The sequence below is a fragment of the Micropterus dolomieu genome, linkage group LG03 (assembly GCF_021292245.1).
Source record: "Micropterus dolomieu isolate WLL.071019.BEF.003 ecotype Adirondacks linkage group LG03, ASM2129224v1, whole genome shotgun sequence".
In the NCBI taxonomy this organism is placed as follows: Eukaryota; Metazoa; Chordata; class Actinopteri; order Centrarchiformes; family Centrarchidae; genus Micropterus; species Micropterus dolomieu.
The window spans coordinates 10,513,472-10,540,682 of NC_060152.1; the positions used below are offsets into that span (position 1 = coordinate 10,513,472).

The following is a 27,211-nucleotide window of genomic DNA, read 5'->3' on the forward strand; positions in this document are numbered from 1 at the left end:
AATATATAGCAGAAACTGTATTGCTACATCTGTACCTCTGCACAGCCCCCCCCCCCCCCCCCCGTCATATTGCCCAACCTAATAGACAATCATCTATTGTCTGAAGTGCTCTTTTATGAAATCTAAACCAATCACAAATGAAGAGATCATAAAAAGGAAAAGCACCTATGTGAGAATTATTACACTCAACTCTGCATTGCAAAAAGGTTTAAATTTATTTTGCTTGTGGTGGAGTAAAACCTAACAGTATTAAAGCAGAGGGACTATGGACTGTTCTATATCTCTGCATTCTTTTGATAGAGAAAGAGAAAATAAAAAAGCAGCACTTTGACAAACACATGAGTCAACCTGTGGCTTGGGATAATTGTCTCGATGACTAAGACTGCATGGTGATGGGCTGGCAAGCAAATATATAAAGCTCACGAAGATTTAAAATATGTACACAAATGCGCAACTTCAAGGGAACCCACACAATCATCGTGAACACACAAATACACATGAGCGCACACAAAAGCAGCCACAGTCTAGAACTTGGGTCCTCTCTGGATCACGCTCCTCACCCACATCCGCTTTCTAAAAAGCCTGAGGTCAACAGCTTCCCCTATTCTCTCTCACTTTCACACCCTACTCCACAGAAACTCATTGCTCCCATTATAGTGTCTGGAGCCAATTCATGTCAGACACTCAATTTTCCACCAAATGCTCCGATCTCAATCTTCCCTTAGAACACTCAGTTCACATAATTTCCAGCTACTTGTGTGATCCCCTTCAACAGCTTTTTGTGATCCAAGTCTCTAACCATACAGTGCCCTTTTGATCTGCACATGGATGGTCCAGAGGAACAGAATTCAATGCTTCAAGGACCCTTAACATAAAAGCTTCCTTTATGGAGGAGTCTGTTCTTTTGTCTGTGTGCATCACGACCCAGGCTTCTATTCTTGCACCGGAGATTGGGTAAATGAAATTGCATGTTTGCCTCATGAGGCAAGGGTCCCTGAGGACCAAAGAGAGACCACACCATCTCTGCTTCCTGGTCATGTGACCACGGGTAAGAGGAAACCAGAAACCTAAAACAGCTCCCATGACTTCCCCTCCCTGCCTACAACATTTTGCTGAAAATACACCAGCTGACGAGAAAGGAGGTTAAATGCAGGGCAACTTCTACAGAGAGCAGCAAATTTCATTTCTCAGAACAGTGCCAGACAGCACAAAAACAAAATACACTATGCCCACACTCAAGTCAGAAGGGGCAATCCTTCCCTGAAACAGTACAGGGGGTACGGTGATGTAAACTAATAGGAACTCTAGAATAAATAAAAACAAGACAAAAAACAGAACAACTTGCTGTGGTGTGTCTATATCCGACTGTCCCCTTATAAATACAACATTTTTGAAAGTCAACAGCTCTGACATACATCGTAGACCCTGCAGATTGATTTACGACATCCTGCTTTCATAACAGCTGGCTCTGCAAAAGGAAATCACATCATTCTTGCATAAACTGCTGAGCTTGTTGATGGCTTTGGTGCATTTCCCAGAGTGACGACAAGCAGCAGGCGAGGAGAGGGGATTTTGGGATCGGTCTGCATCTAAATTGACCGTGTCCTTCCCATACTGACTGACTGTTCATTCATACACATCCGGGGTGGACTGACAGGAAACATGCAAGCAAAGCAACATGTGATGTATAAAGGAGACAGGGAAAAAGAGGGATGTGACAAATGGGATTAAACAGAAAGACAATGAAAGCAGGAGAGGGAATGGGGTGTAAAATAAAACAGAAAAAGGAGAGTAGATGGTAAATAAATGATGACTATGTGCGCGTGCGCGTGTGCGTGCGCGAGACATGCACTGCAGTGTGAGTCAGCTCTGAGCTATGGGGCCTTTGGCAGGCCTCTCCTTTGTCTCCAGCTGGGACGGAGTGTTCCGCTCGTCTGCTCCTCACCACCCTCCTCCCCTGGCCAAAACACTCCGTTTCATCACCGCCACTACTACTACTGCTGCTACTGCTGGGTGGGGACAGAGTGTGTGTGGGGGGGGTGGAATGTGACATCTCCATGCACATATTCAGACATGCAGATCATGGATGAGGAGTGAGACTGCTACGATTACACTTGTGCATGATGCAGGTATGTTGGATGGGAAGGTGTGTGTGAGCTGTGTCCTTCCAAATGGAAAAACTTGCTCTGTGGGATGATTATCAGAGTCTAAGAATGTGTGCGCAAACCTCTGCTGTTTAGGGGCAACGTTCCATGGGTTCAAATGCAAAATCTGGTTGAATCATCAGAACTATGACAAATTCATATTAAAAAGAAAGTAGCAGCTAAGAGAGGGACTTTTCACCTCCTGAATAAACACAAGCCATCTCTCTAATATAGTCTGTATATATAGTGTGTGGAGAGGGCTGTCCAGATGAGTAGATTTCTACAGGGCCTATTGTGAACTGCAGCACTCTGACCTGGTCTGCACTCACCAGGATCCTAACATTACTCACTCACTCCCCACCCACCCACCCACCCAAAACACTCCCATTGAGAACAAAGCAATGGCATTTTCTTTGCTCTGTTTTGCACCCGAGTCCATTTCACCCTCTGCTTCCAAAAATCCAACCACAGGGAATGCATCATCAGCTTTTACTCAACACACAGATACGGTCCCAGAGTCAGGCACAACAGAGCAAGGCTTCAGGTTCCTACAACTGATCTTACTCTTAAAATGTGAGTTTAAAGCCAAATGCACACTGGATACATGCTGAGGCCTTTCACACACCGTGAGCTGAGAAAGAATGACTTACTGCCAGGCTAAAATGATCCGTTATTATGGGGAGGGGTTATTGGCCAGCTAACTGAGGCTGAATGAGTGCATGCGTTTCATCTTACCGTTTGTTCAGCACCATGTTTCCCAGCTTGAGGTCTCTGTGCACAATGTTTTTCTGCATTCAGGGAAAAAAAGTGGAGAGGAGAAAAACACTTGCTTAGTTAAATCAGAGGTATAAAAACAGTTTGTTTCTGAGAGAGGCACACAAAGATGGGAGATGAGTAATGGAAATGGATCTGCAACTAGCTAACAATAAAGAAATTTCTCCTACAATTGACAAAAACATTGTAGTCCAGGCTTTCTTCATTGATTAAAGAGGCGGTATTGTGGTCATTTTCAGGTTCAAAATCCTATTTAGAGGTTGTACCAGCAGAGATTTACATAGTTTAATTAAAAAAAACACAAAAACAAAAACACACACACACACACACACCATATTTTTTGTCATACTGCACATGGCTGTAGCTCCTCTTTTCACCCTGTGTTGAAGGCTTTGTTTTAGCTCTGGAGTGATGCATCCTGTCTCTAAATTGATCTTTGTTGGGAACTGCACATGCGCAGTTCCTAGTTAAGGACTACTAGCCAATCAGAAGCAGAGAAAGGCGAGTCAGCGAAAAAAACGTAAACAGCTTCGATTCAGCTGTAGGCTACATGTTGCCGACCAGCTTGGTAAATGATTAAATTGATACAAAAGTATCTTTCATCCATAAAGTTTTAACTGAGCTCTGTCTCTACATCACAGTAACAACTTTATGTCCATTGACTGCCTGGAGGGTAGCTAGTGTTTTGAAGGGAGAGGAGAGGTGTGCTGCAGCTCAGTGTTTTTCCCACCAGTGTTTTTGAGGGCGTGTCAGACAAGTCGCTCAGCAAGCATTATCACACGTATTTTCTTGTGACATCACAAGAAAGCGTAAGTAAAGGCTAGACTACAAACGAGCTGTTTTCAGGCAGTTCAGAGCAGAGTGTTTTCTGTGGGAGATGGGAACTCCCTTTGGGGTGGACTTTGGGCTTTTAGGAGAAAACTCATCATAGACTCACCTTATGTAGGGCCTCCACTACACGCACCACATCGTAGAAGATTACGATGGCCTCACGCTCGCTCAGTCGCTTCTCCTTTATGACATAATGCTGGAGGTTTATTAGATCTGCTGTCTTGTCGCTGAAGTCATGAGCACACAAGCAGTCCAGCACGAGGCAGATCCGCTTCTTCATCTTGCGCACCTTGTTGGCCTCCATATCCTCCACTATTTCATAGGCGCGATCCTGGGGAACAACAACAAAGTGTGAGCCGTTATCTTCACAAAATATGCTTACTTTGTAAGTGGACAGAGACGTGGATGTACATTAGAGGCACTTTCCAACAGCATCCAAATCAATATAAGCTGAGGCATCTATTAATGCATCAAACTGAATGGATTCCTGTACTATACCGGCTGACCAATGTGAATAAGACACATCTACCCCTCCACACAGGGTGGCGGAGGACGAATAACAAAAGGTCATCCCTCTTCTTCCAACTCCAGTCTTAGCAGAGTCACCAGTTCTTATTGATTTCTGTATCAGGTTGTCAGTTTTTATTTATTTTTTTAGATGCAGTCAGCACCTCTAAAAGCGTACATTATTAACTGGTTCTTTCACAGTGGAGATGCACTATAATAATTCAATCAATATTGCAGGCCTAAATGAATCAGAGTGCATGGCTCAATGCTGCTATTCTGAGAACACAGGCAGAGTGGAACTGAGACGGGGGAGAAGAGAGAACAATAACAAAGTTAGAGGCAGACGGGAAGACAGGTGGGGGGTGGTGGTGGGGGGCGGGGGGCTTGGTGCTCATTGTGAATGGATGGGGCCGTGAATAGAGAACGACTGCAGATAAATATGGCCTTTAATGGTACTCCCACTTTTCTACTGAAGCACTCCTGATAGAGAAAATGCTAGCAGCTGGTTGGACTAATGACAAGCTAACCTCTATTGCTGAGCTGATAAGAGCATGCCGTTACTTGTACTGACATGGTGATGCCATATTCTGAACTGAAGAGAATGTGACAGAAACTTCTCCATGGCAATGTTGATGCATTCAATAATTCAGAATACTCGCCCACAGTGTTGAGTAATACACCACAAACCGTTGAAAATACTTATTTTTTGCCCATGATATTCATTATCTTACTGATGATATACTATGCACCTGTCAACAGAAATGTAACTTATTGCCAAATATGTGTCTCGGTCTACCTGGAATAGGCCGTGGTGGTGGACCACCCCATCCTGGTTGTGCAGGAGAGAAAGCAGGGAGTACTCCGTGTGCAGCAGCATCTTCCCCTGTCTCTCTTCCTGAGTCTCCCCTGCAGAGTCCACCCGCTCCTCCAGCGTCAGGATCTGCCATAACCACACACAAGAAGAGAGTCAACATCAGAGGTGACAAGACAAGAGTTCAAACAGGGTCAGACAACGGAAAGAGAAGTTTAATCATTTAGTATGAAGCTAATCTTTAGTCCTGACACTAAGCTTTTTAAGTGACATGACATTAACTTACATCTGCCTAGCATACTATAAGAAGTTACTATCCGTTTAAAATAGTGGCTCATATACTAATGAGCAGTAAACAAGCTGTGCAGCAGACACTGAGGCGCTGTAGTCACGGGTATGAGGGAAGGGTCACACTCTGACTCACTACATGGTTGTGAGGGTTAAAAGTCGACATTCCAGGTGAGGTGCTACCTTACTCTCTCCCTTTGCCCCCCTTCTATAGCCCCCTCCCTTGAATCACATATTCAGGATTGGATAGCCCCAATAAACAGAGTGCTGAGGTTTTGTTGTTTGTGCCAGACTGAAACAGGGGGCTATAAAATAAACACCAACAAACGAAGGTCAAAGGTTCAGATGTCTACTAGGACGTCATAACTTTGTTTATAATGATATGGTCTATGAATCATGTGCTTAAACTCATCGCGTGTTAACCCCAACAGACTTACTTTGAGCTGATAGAAGTCGTCAGTGCCGTCCTTTCTGGCCAGACATTGCACTATGCTGGGCACTGGTGAGTTGCCCAGGCGAGGCCCTGCAAGTAGAAGAAAAAGGAACAGCTGCATGACCAAAAGGCAGGCTTCATGCTGGAGTGTGTGCTCTCGCTGCAACTCATTAAAAGCTGCATGTGCACGTACCCATTAACACCCCTAGTGTAATGTTTTCTTTGGCACTCTGTATTGCAAATAATGGAGGCGTTTCGTAGTAGAAAACATACAAGTTTAAGAATATGAGAGAGAAAAATATTTTCCTTAGCCTTAATGTCTTATACTCAGACGTTTCTGGCCAATGTCATGGGGATCAGCAAAATTCTTCACATTCTTGTCTCAGGCGTGCATACGCACAGAGGCACCCCACGATTCTCACATTCACTCAAACACACATACCTTTCTTGATTTCCTGCCCACACACACGTTACATAAATTCACAAACAATTGTACACTAGATGCAATCTCAGCCACACAGACATATTGACTACTATTACCATACTTTTGGGGCTTAGTGCAAACACTAGTAGCTTCCTTACCAAGTATGAAGGGCCCAGCTCTCTTGGCGTTATTGCCAGATATCCCAGGACATTGTAGCTTGCTGGCCCTGCCTGATGCCTCTCCAGCCCCCCTGTCAGACGAGCGCCGCTTGGACATACTGGGGATCTATATGGAGAATATTTTAGATTAATACACGGGTTAAAGATAGTGAAGTTAAAGAGTAAGAGCATACATGTGGAATGCAAACGCTCAACTGATGACAAAAAAAATAGCAGCATCCATTATCCATAACCAAACAATGGTTAAATAAATAGTCTGCTTATAAACAAACTATACCCAGAAAGCAACTAGTGGTCCTAACAGGCTGGTCAAGAGCGTACGGATTAGTGAACAGAAGCCAAAAGGAGGTAAACTTCAGGGCAGCTCCTCCCTGTCTTTTTTAAATATCCCTCCCACACATTTACCAACACTTAAGTGTGAATATGAGGCCATTACAGCTCCATTCAGAATGATGGCTGCTGGTGTCAATGGTGACACCTCAGATTCAATCTCCCCAACAGGCAATGCAAATGTACCATAATTTGCAATTTAAATGAAAAATACTCTCATGTTAATGTAATGCACCAGCACACAATTCTTCAAAAAGAAGCATTTCTTTTGTGTGTTTCATCACCAAACCACATATCCATTTTTAGCTTTTCATGTAACAGTGGACATGGGTTTAGACAATCCTTCCGCTCTTAATCTGCCATTTTATCTCAAAATCTGTACAGCCAGCTTATCTGCGCAGACCTTCCTCTGAAAGAACGTGTGTTCAAACAAGGCTGAAACATAAAAAATGACAAGCCCTTTCACTTTAACAACAAACAAGATTTACATGTCAGAAGAACCAGTGACACAGCGTGACACGTCATCATTACATAAACTACTTTAACTGCCACTGCAGATCTAACTCACAGGATTCAGAGCAAGAGGTATGCTTTGTTTACTGATACTGAGTTCCAATGTGATGAAACCCCATCTGTTTCCCGTAACAGGGAAGTAGTGCCTTGAACCGACAGGAATGATTCATTCTGCTGTCGTCCTGAGTTTCCATTGGACAGAAAAGCTTAAATGTACAGGTGAAGACACCAATAAGGGAATAAAATGTGCCCCCAAGACTCTGATATATGCATCACATCAACTGGGGGGAAAGGACAAAAGAGTAAGTAAGAAAAAAAATAATAATAAAAAAAAAAAAAAAAAAAAAAAAAAAAAAATCACCTGAGAGATGTTAGGTCCACAGGAACACAAAGTGACATATCTGAAGTTAAAATGTCAGTGAATGATTGCACTGGTGTGCATATTTTAACCCACTACACAAGAGAGGTGATTCAGACTAACAAAATCCAAAACAAAGTATTTTCTGCAAACTAACATGGAGAGCTGACAAACTCTAAAATACTTAAGAATATGTAAGCAGTGGACAAACTACAGAACATTCATATTTTTAATGAATTGGGCTATCTTCCTGTTTCAAAACTAATCGTGCGCCACTCGCCAGTTGGCGTTTTTGGGCAGAGAGGAGGCAGGACAGTTGGCAGTCAGTATGGGCTGGTATGAATTCTCACTTCCATGAGGCTTTTTGTGATCCCAGACAGCAGACAGTGTCATCATCGTGTCTCTCGCCCATCTGTCTCCATCTCCACTAGTCATCACCCACTGAGTCTGATGAGCTGAGGTTTTCTGACAGCATTTATGGCACAAGCCAGAGTGACACCAAGTCATGCTGCAAATAGTAAGAAAGCATCTTACTCTAGAGTCATGTAAGGCAAAGCAATGGATAATCTAGCGGCAACAGTGGTTGGCAGATTTGACAATGTATACTGCTTTCAGTGCTGCCAGAAAAATACATTTTAAATTCTTGGTTGAGCGCTACAAATGCTGCTGGATTGAATAAAATAAGCAGACAGCCAAAACTGACAGGCATTTCATATGTGGCCTTTCTAACAAAAGTGCAATCTGTGATTGTACCTTTTATGCATTTATTTTCTCTACAGCTACATAGAAGGAAAAAAAAAAACAAACAAATAAACCCCATCTAATCCATGCACCTTGGACTTGTAACACCAAAGTGACTCATGGACATACACTGCGACACGACACACAACAAATGAACCCAAGGCTATTCATCTACCTACTAAACACCAGATGCAGTGCTGTAGAGCCAACCCCTGACACATCTAAAAAGCAAAAGGTCAACGCAACCAACTGATGCACACTGACCTAAATGACATCAGTGTGATGACAACACACAGCTATCCTTTTCTGACACTGCTGTGCCTCTCTGCACAGCCAGTGATCTGGCAAGCAAGACTGCCTCTGCCTCTGACTGTACCACAGGGAGGACAAGAACAGATACAGCCTCTGAATCATATCACACAAAAAGGAGGAGAGACACGCTGCCGGTGCCCACGGGAAATGTGGGCTCCCTAAATAGTATCAGAACAAAACAGCCATGTAGGTGTCTCAAGATCCACCCACCCAGACTCCATGCCACTTGTCTGGCTCTGCAAGAACAGCTTGATTGCAAAAATCAAGGTAATATCAGGATGTACAATGAACGCATAGGGATATTTGAGTAGGTAGTAAACAAAGTGGATAACAAAATCTGGAGCGAACATAAACCCAGCGAGATAGTATGATCCAAATCAATGGATTCACATATAACGTTACACCAAACACACAAGTCAGGACAAAGAGGTGAAAGAAACTCGAAGGTCATACATGCTTCTATCCTGCTGCTTGGATGAAACGTCAATCATTCATGTCAGCTCATACATCAACGGCTATCAAGCCTACATCTTACTGCAGACCACATTACTGCAATAACAACGTCCACAACACGTCTGTGTACACAAGGTCACATTATAAACCGCTAGACGAAAATAATTACAAATGCATGCAGACTGTCACACATTGTTGGTGCCATTTTGCGACCGCAAGGTCTGGACACCGCTCAGTTCTGGCAGCGATAAGTGTAAACGAGACGAGTCGTAGAGTAAAACGCTGACGTTATGCCTTACACCTTGTGCAAAACCACTCCACAGACAGCTAATAACTCGTGTAGCCAGATGCTAATGTGTTTTGCCCACAACTATTCCAAGTTGACCACCCTGAGACGTTTAAAAACACACACGCTAAACCACGTTAACGTTACATGGCGTGCGTTGATGTAACAACGTCTGACTGAGATGGTTGTTTAAATAAATACAAACGCAACCAACTGTTTTTACACGACGTATATTTACGCAAGCTAGCATAAAACAAAGCTTGAGTGCACACACAAACTTAGTACGACAACAAAGCTGACTGAATTCCTCGGCTGAAGACGCTGCCAAAGCTTCAGGCACACAAAGGGGCACACAACACAACAAGGAGTTGGGCTTTCGGTGCAAACTAAACAGAGCAGCCGTTACTAGCTAGGTTACTGCTACATTAGCGTGGATTCGTATGTGCTAGAGAGTTTTCAGTATGATTGCTGGCGGGCGACGTTAGCTAACGCCAAGCCGGGCGCTACAGAACAGCCGGGAGGCCATTTAAACAAAGTAGGTAACATTACAGCTGGCTAGCCTTGCCCGAAAGCTATAGCAATGTAGTCGCCACCTCGCTTACCTCGAGCCAAAACCGCCGGGTAATGTCTGCGTTGTCTGCTTATAACATGGACATTTCTTGGGTACACGCTGTGGTGGGTATGCGGAGCTTGTCTCTTAAACAGGAGCGACCACAGAGGGTTGGTTTCGCGTTGTTGAGGCTCTGTTACCGAAATGAGCAATTAAGGAAAAGCCTCCGCTCTTCGCTGATCGCATCTTTCCACAGCGACAGCGCCACCTGACAACGGAAATGACGCACACACATTTATTTGATTGACAGCTGCGCTCGACCAATGTCAACACCTATCTGTTTTTTCCTAGTAAATGGTTTCGCGCTGATGATGAAATTCTTTGCACAATAAAAGTTGCAAAATGAAACACATTACGTCATAGTTGTCTGTATGGGGATGTTTTGAAACATTAAAGTAAAGTTTAAGTGCTATTGCAGTTAGTTTTTTATTTGTGTCCTGCAAATAACTGCCCAGGCAATGAGACAAAACCAGAAACATTTGTCAGACAGAGCATAACTTCTTACAATTAACATTACAAACTAAGAACGTCTTTTGTCGTCTACAAAGGTCTACAAATAAATATTATAATCATCCAGCGATAAGAAGTGATCTGAAATTAAGAAAAATATAATGAGCAATATAGCGTGAAATTAAGTTAATCTTCAGTCCCACTTAAATCGCATTTAAAAAATAGCCATTTCTCTTCAGGCAAACCATTAAACTTACCTGTTCCTACAGCTAAACTGAATATACAGTAACTGTGCACATAGAGATATTTGGCTATTGATTAAAATGTTGTGTTATATAAGGCTCTACAAAAAGTAGTTGCTTTATAACACATAAGACACATATTGCATTTTATTCGGTTTAACCTCAGACTCAGATCAATGACTTCATCTAGCACTCATCTGATAAAAGCATTCGATTTTCAGTTTTTGACAATGCTTGAGATGCTGCTAGATGTGTTGAAATTGCTATTAGACAGGTGCCATTACACACAACCATTGATTCAGCTCACTAAAAAGTCAAGTTCTTTCTCCTTTACTCAGCAAACATAGTTTTAATGACAGTGACATTTAGTAAAGCCCACCTATGTTCCCAATTTAGACTCCCCAACTGACTTTAAATTACACCCACAGCTACCAGTTTCAAACCAGTGGGCAGGTGTGATAGACACAGAGAGGGCAATCTAAATGGCAGAGACTTGTTTGCGTTGCACTAGTCTTCCTGCCTTGACTCAGCAGAGCATATGCCCCCGGCCACATGAAACATTTGTCAGCTTGTGGCTTTACAGTGTCCTGCCCACAGTCTTCAAAAAGGAAACTGAATCATAACTCAAAATACAGCGTTTGTGAGAGAAACATGTTTTAGTGGCTTATTTGGCATGTTAAGGGAAAGTAAGGTTGAATGGACTTTAAATACTTTTTTGTTTGTAAATTCATATTTTTGTAACATTACTTGTGGGCTTAATGGACCAAACACTGCACATCTTCCCCATACAGCACTTTTTACACTTTGTAAGGGAAACATCTATTTGAAATAAGTGACTATTATTTACTATCTTAGAATTCACATCCGCGTTGCTTTTGAATATGCCACTGAAATATAATTATCTTGGTTATGCAATATACATAGGGAATTCGGCATATCTTTATGGTGAAATATTGTTTTCTTGTGAAGTTGGTTGATTCCAGCGAACAGTCTTGCAGGGTGGCTGGTGTGAGCTCTGGTTTCTGTTTGTTTTGCAGGTAGGTTGTATCCTCAGGGCACTTGGTGTCTCCTTTGCCAGCATTATTGGGAAGACCTCACTGGAATCCTCCTCCCCCAGATCAATTCAGAGTAATGTCCCAACATGTTTAGCCTGCATGGTATGCATCATGTTTGTGTGTGTGTCTGTCTGAGTATGGTTGACTGGGGGAGTGCAAACAATCTCACTTTAACCCGTTTGCAAGCAGATTGCACACAGATATCTTGGGTGCAGAATGCTGTTGCTATAGAAATTGTCATTGTAGTTCTGTGAAGCATATTGCATTTAATGTTCTGGTTTGGTTGTTAAATATGTAAGTATAAATAGATATACAATCAATCACAAATTTGTTGTTTTAAATTTCAGTGAATCCTACCTTCCTAAGGCAAGTGAATTTGCGAAATAAGTATGCATTACCTTTTGGTGCATTTAAAAAAAAAAAGACTGCATGAGTGCATAATAAACAGCACTGTAGCAAGGTGTTGTCCTCAGTTTGGACAGTACATGACAGTAAGTGATGTTTAGAAAGGTTAGTCAGCTCCCCCTATTGTTAATTTATTTCAACTACAACATGCTGTTACAAGGTTCATGCCATTTGGATTGCATCAGTACCCGAAGCCAATGATGCAGTTTATACAATAATATGCATTTACGAACCTTTTTTATTGAAGCTATTTATTAAAAATCTTACATTGTATTCAACAATTTAACAACTGCAGCAATATGCACTTCCCTATACACAGACAATGATACATTCAAATAAATAAAGTATGCAATAAACATATTTACATATTAGACAATAACTTATATTGCATTACTCTATATTATACTAACAAATTTCTGGACCATAGCTCAACATTCAGAGACATCTGTAGTGAAAAATGTCTTTCAAGTTGCTCCTCATAGTGTCTTAAGGTAGTACAGCGTGATGCAAAATAAACATAATTCTTACCAAAATAAAGATTTGAGGGAATGTGAATTATAAAGAGCACTTGGGTTTCATCCAATTTCCCCACAATATCATTTAACAATGTTTTTATAACAATACAGAAGAATACAGAACCTAACAAATTCTAAATTAATACTGTGTAACAAACAAACATGAAATTAGGGACTAAAAGCATGAAAATCATCTCAAACTGTGATGTATTATTAACATTAAAAATAAATGATGTAAAGGAATGTGTATTTTGCGTGCAGCAGCACAGTCGGACCCAGAAAAATGCAAAATCTTGACTTTTTACAAAGAGATGTTTTGCAATTACCACATACACATGTTGAAAACACTGATATAGGCCTACTGTATGTTTGATGTACTGAACCTCTTTTCAGTTTACAGAAAACATACCATTACAGTGTATTGCAGCTTAAAGCTTGGCTCGCCACATTCTTAATTGTTAGCTATTCAAATTTGCAGTTTGTAGTTGGTCATTTGAGAACCAATGGAAACTGATCACATCTGCATTTTGAAAAGCACCCAAAGAAGGTTTTCTGGCTGCACGTGAGGTTGCTGCTGTGTATTTGCAGGCACAGACAGCAGACTGGTCCTCGGTAGAACAGACTGTTGACGATGCATTGTGCTGCACCCCCTGGGCATTTCTGTCAGGGTGACCACGTTACAGGCCGTCCATCATGGCCAGAAGGTCATCTCCTTTGCTGCTGGCACTGGGAGACTGATCGCCAGACTCTGTGAACTCTCCCATGATCTTGGCCAGCTCTGCATTGGCTTGCTGGTTCTAAAAGAGAATGTAATCCACCAATGAAAGAGCCAGAGTGGCCATTACAGGGACTTATACCTCATTACAGTAAATCTTGTCAGACTGGCAAAGCCTCACATCTCTGATTATTGACATATAACCGTAAGCTTTTCATTGAGATAAGTTCAATTGGGCAAGATCATTATCATGAGTAAAAGACCAGTTGTTTCAGGTTCGGCCAATGAAGCCTAAAATAATTTTGCCACAATTTGCCTATCCAATACACATTTCTTAGATATGAGACATAAACCCTGAAGCTGGCGTGAAATCTGTGCTTACAGTGGCCCTGAAGTGAAAACCACAAAAGCAATTCGCACAACATAAAATCGCCACAACACGACAGCAATTCGTCACAACACAACAGCAAATCGGTACAACACGACAGCATTTCACCACAATTCGATTGCAATTGACCACAACACTACTACAAATCGCCACAACACGACAGCACTGGTGAGACGGAAAGGGTAGGTACTGCAGTAGATTACCTACCAGCTGTCTTGATGTGGAGATTTTCTGTCGTGTTGTGGCGATTTGCTGTCGTGATGTGAAATGCTGTCGTGATCTGGCGAAATGCTGTCGTGATGTGGAGATTTGCTGTCGTGATGTGGAGATTTGCTGTCGTGATGTGAAATGCTGTCGTGATCTGGCGAAATGCTGTCGTGATGTGGAGATTTGCTGTCGTGATGTGGAGATTTGCTGTCGTGATGTGGAGATTTGCTGTCGTGATGTGGCGAAATGCTGTCGTGATGTGGAGATTTGCTGTCGTGATGTGGAGATTTGCTGTCGTGATGTGGAGATTTGCTGTCGTGATGTGGAGATTTGCTGTCGTGATGTGGAGATTTGCTGTCGTGATGTGGAGATTTGCTGTCGTGATGTGGAGAAATGCTGTCGTGTTGTGGCGAATTCCTGTTGTGGTTTGCACTTCAGGGCCACCGTATGTGCTCATGCCCATCACAACAGGTCCCTATAGTTCGAATGACTCTGAGACAGGTCCTGACCACAGAGCTCTCTCAGATGTTGTGACATTTTTAAAACTTGTTTGATTTAATCAGAGCCAATAACGAGATGCGCTTGTAGTTGAGGAACCTCGGAGATGAGTCTGAGATGGGAAGAGAGCAGTATCTAATCAGAGTGCAAGAGGAAACTAAGGCCTCTGAAAACTGGATAGTCCAAACAAAAGAGACATCATGGCTGCAAAGAGGGCAAAGATAGGGACTAGCATTACGCATGAACAGATGGAGGGAAGGCTCAATGAACTCCGGCCCCAGTCAAGCTCCATCACTAGCCAGACATAAACAAACATAATGTCCGGTGAGGGTCCTTGTTGACTATCACAATCACTGCTGTCCCAGATCTCTCTAACTAGAGTAATGTTGTAATCAATACACCTTGTCTGAGATCAGTTGTTTAGTTAGTGCACCCTAATGTCTACATGACAAGATTCAGGGACAGAAAACGTGTACTGCTTTGAGGAGCACAGCAACTCAGATTTTCAGACTCATGTAGTAATACTGAACATTAATTCTTTCCTACTCAAAGAAACACTTTGTGAGGACAGACATCTCAGCTTTACCTTTGTTGCTTGAATGTTTATGACTCCATATGAAAGTTCATCTGGTCTTGATATTAATGCCTCTCTGTGATAAAAGAGGGTCACAAATAAATGGTTGGATTTTTTCACACAGGGAAAAGTAGCAGTAGCATGTGATTAAGTGCCATACAACACGAATGTACACAATACAAATACAAGGACTCACTCTTCTTCCTCGTCAGTGGTAAAGAGGTTGACTCTGAAGCCGCTGTCTGCATTCCCTGGTTTCTGAACTTCTAATCCTCCCATTAACTTGGCCAACAGATTCAGCTCCTCTTTGGCCAGAGGGTTGGGAGCAGTGTTGACCTGTTGACACACAATGGCTTGTTTACGTCAATATTATACGTGCTGTGCCTGTTGTTTACAAGCACCGGGAAGTAGAATATGGTTCGGGAACCCGGGTTACTTTACCAAATTCCTTTGCATGTTATGTAGTGGACACCACAAAGAGTTCAAACATGTCAGAACCAGTCTTGAGGTTCATAAATGTTTTGTGTATACATGAATTAATTAATGTTTACAGTGCTGTCAGTGAAGTTGTTTTACCTTAGTGTGCTGAGCAGAATTTTTAGATGTTCCTGACATGAGGGTCTCCACTGGGCGGCTTACACTGTACCTGAATGAAAGAGAGAAAGAAACCATGACTGTGCAAAAAAAAGATGACCTGCATAAGACATTGCAAATGCTTAATTTAAAGTATATGCTTTTTTGCAATATATCAGACATACTGACCCACTATCATGGCATAGATTAAGATTACTGAATCAAAAGCTAATGGGCTTTCTGGTTTAGTGTAGTAGAAATGTCTACTCATCTAATAGACTTTATACCTTTTACTAAATGGTAGAAAGTCCCAGGCATTTAATCCTCTATAGCTTGTTTGTGTGAGATCAAATCACTTAAGTTTAAACATCTAGAACTCCCCAATAGCCAGCAGAACTGATCAGACCTCTTAGATAAATGATAAAGCATTATCATACATCATAAAGTTTAGCTGCCTTTGACTTAGTACTTCTAAATATCTCATTACCTAACAGAAAATCATTATCAAAGCAGTGCCATTGCATAAATACAGCCGAAGTCGTGTTTATGTACATCTTCTGTACTTTTCAGTGTCTTACATGTTTGTGCCTAGTTTGGTGACCCGGTCTCCAAATATCTCAAAAGATCCCTCCCGGAGAGCAGCGGTATAGTTTCCTCCACTACTGAACTGCAGCCTGGTCACCTCTTCACCAGTACAGCTAAACATCCTGAAATTACCAGATTAAAAAAACCCACAAAATACTATGGACAAGCATGCTTTCAGTACCTTTTCTATGCAGACCAGTTTCTTGTGATTCTTCCTGTGATGAAAGTAGTACTCTGAAGTGTAACCCTTAAGACCTATTTTACATTGAATATTTAAATGTATTTAAATGTTCTACATGTGAGCTCTTGTTTCCTTGATGTATTAAATGTTTCACTGTGCACATACAATCATTAAGTAAGCTAAACATACAATGTATCTAAAATTAGAATGTAATTGCTGGTTCAATAAAACCTCTGTAATGCAATTAGCTGCAGATAGGCCTACTTAACGTAAGATTACAGTGGCTGGGAAAGATCAGAAAACATATGAAAGACAAACAGGTTAACATTAAAGATGATCGGAAGGGCCAAAAGGTACATTTTACTATCCAAGCCACTTATTTAATCTCAGTCTTATTTATCTCCATCATTCTTTATAATGGAGATTTGGGTCAGAGTGAAAACTGCCATATATTGTGTTACCTTATCAAGCCAGGGACTTGTGTTCCATGAGGCACTGGACCACTGGTGGGAAGTACAAAGCGGCCATTGGAGTTCTGCACTTTGTCCTTGAGGAAAATAGACACCTGGTGTAGAAGAAAACATGAGAGACAGGCTTCTGAGGAAAATAAAACACAAAGCAACTGAGAACTTCATATTATCCAGTTAATTTTCTCCCCATGGTTCAAATTTGCCCAAATAATAGACTTACTCTTATATGCATGTCTTGGAAGAAGATAAGGAGAGTTTGTCTGATCAGCTGGAAGTCCCCACTAGACAAGGGTGTATACATCTAAAAAAACAGCAATGTTAAAATATAAACTACATAACAAATAATAAAATGGAAATAAGGTTTTAATATAAAAACATAAACATTTATATACATATACATCTAGCATATGTGTGTGTATACAGTATATTCCTTTGTTGGTTAACCCTAACCCTAAACCTAGTATGATCAACAACAAAAAATGTCCAAAAATAACTGCTGCTGCGCCACTTGACATAAAGTGCAGTCACACTGTAGATCAATGTATGTGACTATAATCCAAATGGTTTGAAACTATGACAGCATAATATATTACCTACATCTCTGATCATATTGAATCAGATAAGTAGATGATTAACAGCTGTATATTGACTCGAAACACTGTTTATCCTAGTGTTACAGATATCTCACTGCCACCTAAATTCCTTCTATTAAATGCTTCTATTGGAGTCAGTATATATATGATATGAAGACATTCATCCTACTTTTGGTAACCACGACACAAACATTGGCACGTCTTTCCTCTTCTTGGCCATAGAAGTTGTACTACAGTTATAGTTTTTAAAATCCTGTTTGAGGAAAAGTAATGACTCGCAATGACAGTTTTGTACTCCACAGCTGACTATGATTATAACTGGTTTGAAAAAAAAAAAGATTGTACTATGTTTTACATTTGAAGTTGTTTCTCTTTCTCCTTTGATCGTCGGTATACTAAGCTAAGTTTGGGTGCCTTATGCATTCTGCTTTTTTTAAAATTAGACCTAGTTCACATACCACCAAAAAAATCAAAGATCAAACATCTTGCAGCACACAGCAGGAAACCCCAACAACATGTTATTTTGCTACCCACTCCTGTCCATAACAAACGTGAAGAGAGTGAAATCACATGTCATACCTCAATGAGCAGTTGGTACGTCTCGTCAACCTGGCTGAGAATGCTGGGAGAGTCTTTCACAAAGTCTCTGATTGCATCCATGTGGTTGAAGGAGACGAGGAGGATGTCCTTAGGTCGGGGACAGAGAAGGACCTGGTACTTGAAAGCCATGGTCATCAAGTCATAGAGCTGTGAAGAGGGACATACATGCATGACTTCACTGACTCATCCATCAAAATAAAATGAATATTGTTGTATAATAAACAGCAGAGGGAGCCATACACAGCAGCATACAATATATAATATATGAATAGCTTTATACTTCAGAATTAGTGTTGTACATGTTTCAATGCAACAAAATGATGATCCAAGATCTACACACTTCTTATGTAAATATAAAACAATGACTGATGTGCAGATCGAAAGTAATGTTTTTTTTTATTTTTTTTAATACTGTACAAATCCAGTGTGTATATTGAAGAGGCTGTAAGACAAACTAACATCACTGTGCAGCTGATGAGAGAATGTGATTAATGTGTGGATAAACATTGTGAACTGAAGTGAAAAATCAAATTAGTGAAAAAAGGAACTGAACTATTCATCACACACAGGATACCATGCAGTGTATAGCTGTACAGGGGGGGTTACATGTGTATACACATAATGACTGACCTTATCCATGCTAGCTTGATTGAGTCTCATTATGGAGGCATGGGCCAACCTGTCGAACACAGTCCGCAGAGCTTTTTTGGAGTAAAGCTCCTGTGGCTTGAAAAGCTCTTCTAGGAACTTTTTGTTGAACATGGTGGTGATGATGTCATTCATAACTAGTCAGGCAAACAGTACAACAGAAAAGTACACAAAAAGTTAACTGAGGTTAGACAAATGTACTTTCTACACCTTCAGATTCAGAAGCAGGCAGATGAGCATCTATTCTACAAGTCCAGAACCATTTCATCCAAAGCCTATCCCAACAACCCTAATAAAGCAGCAGCATGGAAAGCCATCAGCATATGTCCTACTTAGCAGGGCAACAGAATAGCTAGGTAGGAAAACTTTTGTGTTTGAGCTATGATTACTTCTATCAGTCACTGTAGCATTTGGCAGAAGTGATCACCATCATTGTTATGTCAGTCAGAGCTCAAACCGATCACCTTTTCGAAAAATTAACTAGATTCTGGATTTTTTTGTTTTTGGCTCAAGGGTGAGGAAAATAAACTTGCTTAACACAGCAAAGCTAAGTAGTGTTTTCGGCTACTTACCCATAAGGAAGCTCTACTACTAAAAAAGGAGCTGTGAAAAATGAAACACTGCTCTCAGAGCACCTCAGATGAGCTTCTTGATACGTGCAGTTTTTTGAGGTAAGGGACAATTTTATGTAGTGTTTATATTATGGAATATAGTGTGTGTTTCGTCACATGTGGTATTTTGGCCTACTTGGTAGATTGAAATACTTTTCAATGTGATGAATAAATAATGTAAATATTGATCACTCTTTTAAAAACATCTCCCATCATTGTAAACCTTACCATACAATGAAGGCCCCCGATAACCAATAAAGTTTGTGGCCAGGACCTGAGCATTTGAGTGACCCAGCCACTCACATGATGTACCTAGAGTACGTGCAGAGACAACCGCAGTAGTTGTGAGTTGATCTGTGCACATGAGGTCTATAAGTCTTATTATTTATTCAGCGTGTTGCTTCAGTCTAGGACAAAGCAGAGCGCAGAGCTACTAATGCATCGGTGCACGATCATACTAAAGCTCTGTAATAATACCTCTCCTTCTGTCCTCCTCTATCCAGCCAGCTATTGTGGAAACGTTATGAATTCAAAGGAGATAGATGAGGAGAAATGATGTTCTGAAAACCAGGTTGATGAATGACATCTCAAGACTTGACCAATGTTGCTGCATATTAAAATGACATAATTTAGATCGTATATACAGCCTTTTATGGCAGAAAAGATAGTTTCCCATGCACTGACAATAGAGCATTACGAATTGATATCTGTCCCGGGCTCCCAATTAATGGGACAATAATTGACATGACATTAATTAATGTCTGTGTAAGTTATGATTTTATCAAACTATGTGGCTTTACAAAAGATACACACTTGGCTCATTTATGTTAACTAACTCTCGCCTTACATTTGTATGGACTTTTTCTGAATCACAGAAACTTGTTATCAATTCACTAACCAATAAAAGGACAAACCGACTGAATAAACATTATCGCAGCGTAAGTTAACGCCAACGTTTTCCTGCAGGGTGACATCTGTGTTGTTATCTGGATAGCTGCTAAGCTAGCCAAGCTACCTTTCTTAGCTTTGTCAGCAGGGATATTCTGAGCTCGAAGCCGCTGGTCCAGGATGTACAACATTTCTCCGCCGAGGTTGATGAATAGCAGAGGCAGTGTTCTTGAGGACATGATGGTATTTGGGTGGTTGAATCTCTCCTGAAAGCGTAAGCTGGCTAGCGATTGTAGATAGCAGGAAAGCTTGCCGATAGGGGGTCTGTCTGTTGGGTAAAGCCTCTTCTGGTTGCCAGGCCACGAAGCAAACAGCCAATCAAAGCGATGTGCGTTCTGACGTACGAGGAAAAGAAGAGGTCAGGCGGTGTGAATGATATTGGCCTGACTATCTAGCATATTGCACATGCAATTAAATCGCAAATGTTCCAAATGAGACTTGAAAATAAAACAATAAATATGTGTCTGAACAAACCTTGCACCATAGTGAGTGACAGCAGTGGATCCAACCTACAGGGCACAAAGATCCTTCTCTTGTTTCTGATTTGTGCAGAAGATTGCACATGCAGTTAAATCGCAAATGTTGAAAATGAGACTTGACAATAAAAAATATATACAAACTCAATGAATTTATGCATTGTGTTTTCATCAGATTTGAACAAACCTTGCACCACAGTGAGTGACAGCAGTGGTTCCAAACTACAAATCAACAGATCCTTCTCTTGTTTCTAATTACGCTTCTGTTCTTGTGAAATAGTGAATACTTTAACCACTGCAAGCCTCTATAAAATCCTCCTCATGAAAAAATTGAAGAAGGAAATTACTTTGTTTGAAATGCTCTCATCTGATGTCCTTGTGATAAAGTGTCACAAGTTCACACATTATTTTCAGTGGTCAGGTCACTAAGCCAAAAACATTGGGATTAACTGGTTTAAGAAATGGTTAATATTCACCAAAATAATCCACAAAGGACACATTTTCTTGTCATAGCACCATGTGCATTATCACATCTTAGGTTGCTATATAATTTCCTACATTAAAAGGAAATTAAATAACATTAAACAATCCCATTTTTATTGCAAATGTTGTACAAAGTGGATCATGTTTAAATGCAATTAATGATGTTGTGATTGATTTAACAATGCAATTTATTTACAGTAATGCAAATCAGTAGCACTTTGTCACACTGTTACATAGGTATATTATAAGGCAACAGGTAAAATCACACTTAATACATTGAATTGCATAATTCATTAGCTGCTCCTTCTTTATTGTTTGCATGAAAGCTAGGCCTGCTACAGGCAAAAACACCAATCACAGCGTTGTGCATTCTGACGTACATGGAAGGGAAGGGGTTAGGCAGTGTGAATTTTTCAATATAACCGCAGTGTGTATCGGACTGACTTTGTTCAGCAGATTGTACATGCAATTAAATCGCAAATGCTCCAAAGGAGACTTGAAAATAAAAAAAGAAAACATACAAACTCAATGAATTTATGCATGGTGTTTTCATCATATCTGAACAAACCTTGCACCACAGTGAGTGACAGCAGTGGTTCCAACATACAGGGCACCAGATCCTTCTCTTGTTTCTGATTTTGCGTCTGTTCTTGTGAAATACTGAATACTTTTACCTCTACAAGACTCTACAAAATCCTTTTAATGAAAAAATTGGAGAAGGAAATTACTCTTTTGTTGAAATGCTCTCACCTGATGTCCTTGTGATAAAGTATCATAAGTACACACATTATTTTAAGTGGTCAGGGTCACTAAGCCAAAAAGACTGTGATTAAATGGTTTAAGAAAGGGTTAATTATAACCAAAATAATCCACATAGGACACATTTTCTTGTCTGAGCGCCATGTAGATCATCATATCTTAAGTTGCTATATAATTTCCTACATTAAAAGGAAATGAAATAACATTAAACAATAATTTTTATTGAAAATGTTATACACAATGGATCATGTTTAAACAAAATTTTTGATGTTGTGAGTGATTGAACATTGCAATTTCTTTACAGTAATGCACTTTAACAGCACTTTGTGACACTGTTACACAGGTATATTTTAAGACTATAGGAAAAATTATGGAATGGCAGGAATTGCATAATTCATTAACTGTGACTTCTTTGTTGTTTCTATCAAAGCTAGGCCTGCTACAGGCATAAACAAATTACTTCCACAATGGCTGGATGTCAACAAAGAGAAAATACTGTATGGGCCAGAATCCTTTATGCCTTGTTACGGCGAAATGTCTCCATTCCTGATGCGGATTTCTCGTGCCATCCTGCATGTCTCACAGATTCCGCAGCAAAAGGTCATCAAGGCATCATTGATTATTGTTCCCTGTGGTTAAAATATTGTAAAAAAATCACAACATGGAACACCAACCCTTTATGAGGAAATGAGCTGCAGTTCAGGTTTCTCAATTTCAGGGAACACCCAACATTTCACATGTTCATGAAATCTCTGGCTGTCGCAAGTGCCACGTTACTGAAAACAGGTCTGGTTTCCTGTAGGACACTTACACCACCACCTAAAACATAAGCAAGGGTCTTCTAAAGAGTTTTGAATGTACAGTAATTAATTAGTAACTTACCTGAATACCATAGGTCAGTCTCATATGAGTCCTCATGGCAGTTAAGCCTCCTGGCAAACAACCCAAGCAGCAGTTTTCCCCATACTTGTTTGCTGTGTAGCAGCTCAATGCAATTGGACAGATGCAACCAAGAGCACCTGCACACAATAGAAGTGTATTTCATTGTGAATTTTTGAAAGAGAAATATCATGTAAATGCCCGAGTGTGTGCTTGGTGTTTGGAAAATAATAATGTTAAATTTAAGCATCTTAAATGATAGGATACTCACAGACTAACATGTCACTGCAGCAGGAGCACAGGCCGGTGCTCCACTCTCCTGTTTGGACATTTGTCCCATAGCCGCCTGCACCTGGTTGATGAGTGACCACTGGGTTCGACATTTTTGATTACTGGATTTCTTGTAGTTTTTGATTTAGCTGCCTATAGGAACACCTTCAGTTGTTAGCATTGGAATAAAGAAACAACGCAGTTTGTGTCAGGTGGAAAAGCTGTAGGAGATATGACTAAAACAGTCTTTCCGTGTGCCACAATTGCTTTCACATTTTGTCATGAGTACTTTTATGTGATGCTATTAATTTCCTGACTTTGACTTTTCATAGAATGATTCAGATGTATAATAAATATATGCTAGTGCTCTCCATTGGAGAATTAGTCTAAAAGAGAAATAATGTGTAATTTATACAGCTCAATCAGCTTTCATAAATCTTCCTGCAAAGCATGTAATGTATCAACAAACATTTCATGGACGTCTTCTGTAACACAGAACAAGAAACTAGTTTGTGGCTTTGAGCTTTTGTGATTTACACACTAATTTATTGATCATTGTTTTGCATTTCTGGCATCTTAACCTGAAATATAACGTGTTTCAAGATAATCCTTCTGAACACAACCCGTTTATAACACCTTAGCTTCCCATCAACTAACATTGCTCAGAAAATATGTATATATGTCAGTATATGTATATAAATAATATAAGACTTGACTTGAAACATTGTAAATATTGCAGATTGCAGATAGATTGCTTCTTTCCCTTTAGGATTTTATCACTATATATAGTCTATAGTTAATCAGGACCGTTCTAGATCATAATACTGGTATTTAAAAGTATGTTATTGTGACACAAACTGATAAATGTCACCATAGATAAGTATGAATGATCATACTATGAGCCATGTATGTAAACTATTACATACAAAGGGCTTAAAAATGAATATGATGGTATAACTTAACCTGAAGTACAAAAGAACATGTGACAGCCTATGTTATCTTGTATCAATGCTGTCAAAAAGAATTTCTTGTGAATGTGCAACTTTTAAAAAGTACAAAATATAAATGCTTTGCAAATAGGTTTATGAGCAGTATCAGTTTAACTAAATTAACGGAGAATTCTTAAGTTAATCTACTGCGAGAAGAAAAAAAGGTGTCACTTACCAGAAGAGTCTGTCAGTGTGCACTCCTCCTGATCAAACTGACAAGCTGCGCACCACACAGGAAGCTGTGACGAGCTTGAGCTGCGAAATGCTGGTTTGCCAACAAACTGCTGTTTCTGAGGATGACAAACATCTGTGGTGATTCGCTGACAAAAAAGGCCATTAACGAGAACTGCTACTTTGGTTTGTGGATGATAGAGGGTTTAATCACAAACAGATACAGATCACTGGCACATGTATCTGTTAAAAAGTGATGGCTTCAATTTAAATGGTTTTCCAATCTGACATACGATTAGCGCCGTTCAGAGAATTCACGGTTTACACCATGCGTTCATAAACCAACCACAAATGCATCACGTCCCTTTTGTCATACAGCTTGAGGTTTTAACCAACCAAAGTCATGTCACTACTGCAGTTTCTCAAAGAATGGATGCATTTATTTAGATTTGAACCAGTACAAAACTACATGCGAGTACAGGGCTGCTTTTGTCAGTGTTCCAAGTCTTAAGTATGAAATAACTTGGAAGATGATTGGACATTTCCAAGATGATGGAGCCTATACATACAGTGAAATCCGAAACTAGTAATGCTTATATCTCTGAAATTTATTGTTGTTGTTATCCAGCATATTGGATATGAAATTGAATCGTGACCATATGGCAACAGTTTGAGGTGATGTACCAAATCACATTACTGTAAGATCCTTTTGATATTTGCACAAAATAAGAGACCCATTGCACTATAACGCAGCAACCCTATTAGTACATCCTCAAACAGGACTGATTTCACCAACACCTCTTAGGCTGCTAACAACAATGGAACATTATAAGCTTCTCATGTCTTATTTCCTGCACTTTTGTGATGAAGTCATCTTATTGTGCAGGTGTTATTGTTTTAACTCCCGTTTCCACAAACACTTGACCACAAGCCAATCAGTGCTCCATAAAATTTTGTCATGTCACCAGATGTTATACTGACAAGTGTTGGCATAATGGTAACTCACAAATTCTGCATAAGGCTTGCAGAAATCTATCGAAACTAAATATTCTATTAGTTTCATAGTTTTGCCTCAGACAGCTGATTGAAAAATATCAGCTGACATCACGACCACGGGTGCAACAGAGTGGACATAGAGAGCAGTGCAGCAGTAGTTTCCTGCCACAGGTTTCAGTGTTGAGTCCTTTAAGATGCAGCCTACAGTGGAACATTCAGCAGTTTAGCCATTTTGTGTAGCCAGACTGCCAAATTTCTCCTTATTATCTGGTAATTTGAGTTCCTTATTTCAGTTAATACCTCGCACAAGTGAGATCAATGGCCTGCCTCACTTGTTCTGTACAGATAAATATTAAACATATCTACTTGAGAGTCATATATTTCAGTACAAAAAGATTTCCAAAGTTCATTTGGGTACAACTTTCTGGTGCATTTTATTTCCATTAAATTCTGACATCAACTTGAAAGCAAAAGCAAATATTGTATGACGGCAATACATGTTGTTTATGCACATGCCATGTTGTAATATACATTATTATTGTCTTTCATTGGGTGTCAACAGCTTTTGTCTTGGCTGCCTCTGTGTTTGCGGAGGCTAAACTTTGCTTCATCTTCAGCCTCTGCTCTGCTTTCTGCTTTTGCACTTCGTTGAAGACCTGAGAAGAGACGCACATGACCAAGTGTCAGTGGTGGCCCAAAATAACACCTTGTACATGTTGGCAAGTTAGAAGAGTGTACACGTTAACCTACACAAAGCCAGAGAAATGCTGTCAGACACAATACACATTATTGCTTCACTAGTGTGCAATGAAAGATATAGATATTAGATCTTATAGATATATATAATCTCCAATTGATACCATTATTATATACAACCAAAGAAAAACATTATACATATTCACACATACAAAGACTAATGGTGTCATTTGTTTGCTACCTTAATGCAGAAGGCCTTCTTGGCTAGCCAGCGGCGAGTGGCCCGTCTGTAGTACTCTGGAGGGAAGGTGTAAGTGATGCCCAGCTGCTCACACACTTTCTCAAAGGCATCATAGCGAACCAACCTAAGGTGTTTCAAAAGCTTTTTCCTTCGGTCAATGGCCATGAGCATCCGCCTCTTGTTAGCTTTGTCCTGGAATGAAATAAAACATAAAAGTCTGGCGTTAGGCTTATGAGGAAACACCTAATTACCTGTGTTAATTTCAACAAAAATGTTTGATGTAACTTGGAAATTTCCAACCATGACCGTGTTACTCATGTCCTTATTTAATGTGGGGGAGTACACAGGATATCCTGTAGAACACGCATGCCTTACAACAAAGGAAGGCAGAGAGGAAATGTGGGGAGACATACATCTTTCATACATCAATGTTCTAGTGGTGCAAGTCAACTGTCTGCCCTGTGGCATTCTACGTCATCTAAGAATTTTGATCAAATCTGTCCACAGCCTTCCTTTGCAGACGTACAGATATACACAAGGATAGCATATTCTGTTTTCATTGTATATAATGTGTATGTACAGTGGGTACGGAAAGTATTCAGACCCCTTTAAATTTTTCACTCTTTGTTTCATTGCAGCCATTTTCCAAAAATCAAAAAAGTTCATTTTATTTCTCAGTAATGTACACTCAGCACCCCATCTTGACAGAAAAAAACAGAAATGTAGAAATTTTTGCAAATTTATTAAAAAAGAAAAACTGAAATATCACATGGTCATAAGTATTCAGACCCTTTGCCGTGACACTCATATTTAACTCAGGTGCTGTCTATTTCTTCTGATCATCCTTGAGATGGTTCTACACCTTCATTTGAGTCCAGCTGTGTTTGATTATACTGATTGGACTTGATTAGGAAAGCCACACACCTGTCTATATAAGACCTTCCAGCTCACAGTGCATGTCAGAGCAAATGAGAATCATGAGGTCAAAGGAACTGCCTG

General features: G+C 40.2%; 4 protein-coding genes across 5 annotated transcripts in view; all 4 read right to left on the minus strand.

The window, feature by feature from the left end:
- stk40 (serine/threonine kinase 40) overlaps positions 1-10,207 on the minus strand; it is a 15,336-nt gene extending 5,129 nt beyond the window's left edge. Inside the window, exons 1-6 of the mRNA XM_046044953.1 lie at positions 9,987-10,207; positions 6,371-6,497; positions 5,793-5,878; positions 5,053-5,196; positions 3,856-4,080; positions 2,880-2,932 (exon numbers count right to left, since the gene is read on the minus strand). Coding sequence (XP_045900909.1) covers positions 2,880-2,932; positions 3,856-4,080; positions 5,053-5,196; positions 5,793-5,878; positions 6,371-6,488 — 626 coding nt within the window. The 5' untranslated portion in view covers positions 6,489-6,497; positions 9,987-10,207. The remainder of the gene's footprint in view (positions 1-2,879; positions 2,933-3,855; positions 4,081-5,052; positions 5,197-5,792; positions 5,879-6,370; positions 6,498-9,986) is intronic.
- Positions 10,208-12,370: 2,163 nt separating this feature from the next.
- oscp1b (organic solute carrier partner 1b) lies at positions 12,371-20,580 on the minus strand. The gene is made up of 10 exons (XM_046045972.1): positions 20,320-20,580; positions 18,676-18,830; positions 18,025-18,192; positions 17,073-17,153; positions 16,844-16,947; positions 16,195-16,323; positions 15,620-15,689; positions 15,240-15,379; positions 15,056-15,119; positions 12,371-13,458 (listed from the first exon to the last, which is right to left on the minus strand). Exons 1-10 carry the CDS (start codon positions 20,429-20,431, stop codon positions 13,339-13,341), a joined length of 1,143 nt encoding a protein of 380 aa, XP_045901928.1. The 5' UTR covers positions 20,432-20,580; the 3' UTR covers positions 12,371-13,338.
- Positions 20,581-21,381: 801 nt separating this feature from the next.
- Positions 21,382-24,367, minus strand: LOC123968458 (cornifelin-like). 2 transcript variants are annotated; one of them, XM_046045240.1, is made up of 4 exons: positions 24,284-24,367; positions 23,121-23,272; positions 22,853-22,989; positions 21,382-22,599 (listed from the first exon to the last, which is right to left on the minus strand). In XM_046045240.1, exons 2-4 carry the CDS (start codon positions 23,230-23,232, stop codon positions 22,495-22,497), a joined length of 354 nt encoding a protein of 117 aa, XP_045901196.1. In that variant the 5' UTR covers positions 23,233-23,272; positions 24,284-24,367; the 3' UTR covers positions 21,382-22,494. The 2 variants fall into 2 exon arrangements, with proteins under 2 accessions (XP_045901196.1, XP_045901195.1); XM_046045239.1 differs by lacking the exon at positions 24,284-24,367 and having other exon boundaries at positions 23,121-23,580.
- A 1,317-nt stretch (positions 24,368-25,684) lies between these two features.
- Positions 25,685-26,530, minus strand: mrps15 (mitochondrial ribosomal protein S15). The gene is made up of 3 exons (XM_046044504.1): positions 26,513-26,530; positions 26,213-26,455; positions 25,685-25,931 (listed from the first exon to the last, which is right to left on the minus strand). Exons 1-3 carry the CDS (start codon positions 26,528-26,530, stop codon positions 25,821-25,823), a joined length of 372 nt encoding a protein of 123 aa, XP_045900460.1. The 3' UTR covers positions 25,685-25,820.
- Between the last annotated feature and the right edge of the window lie 681 nt (positions 26,531-27,211).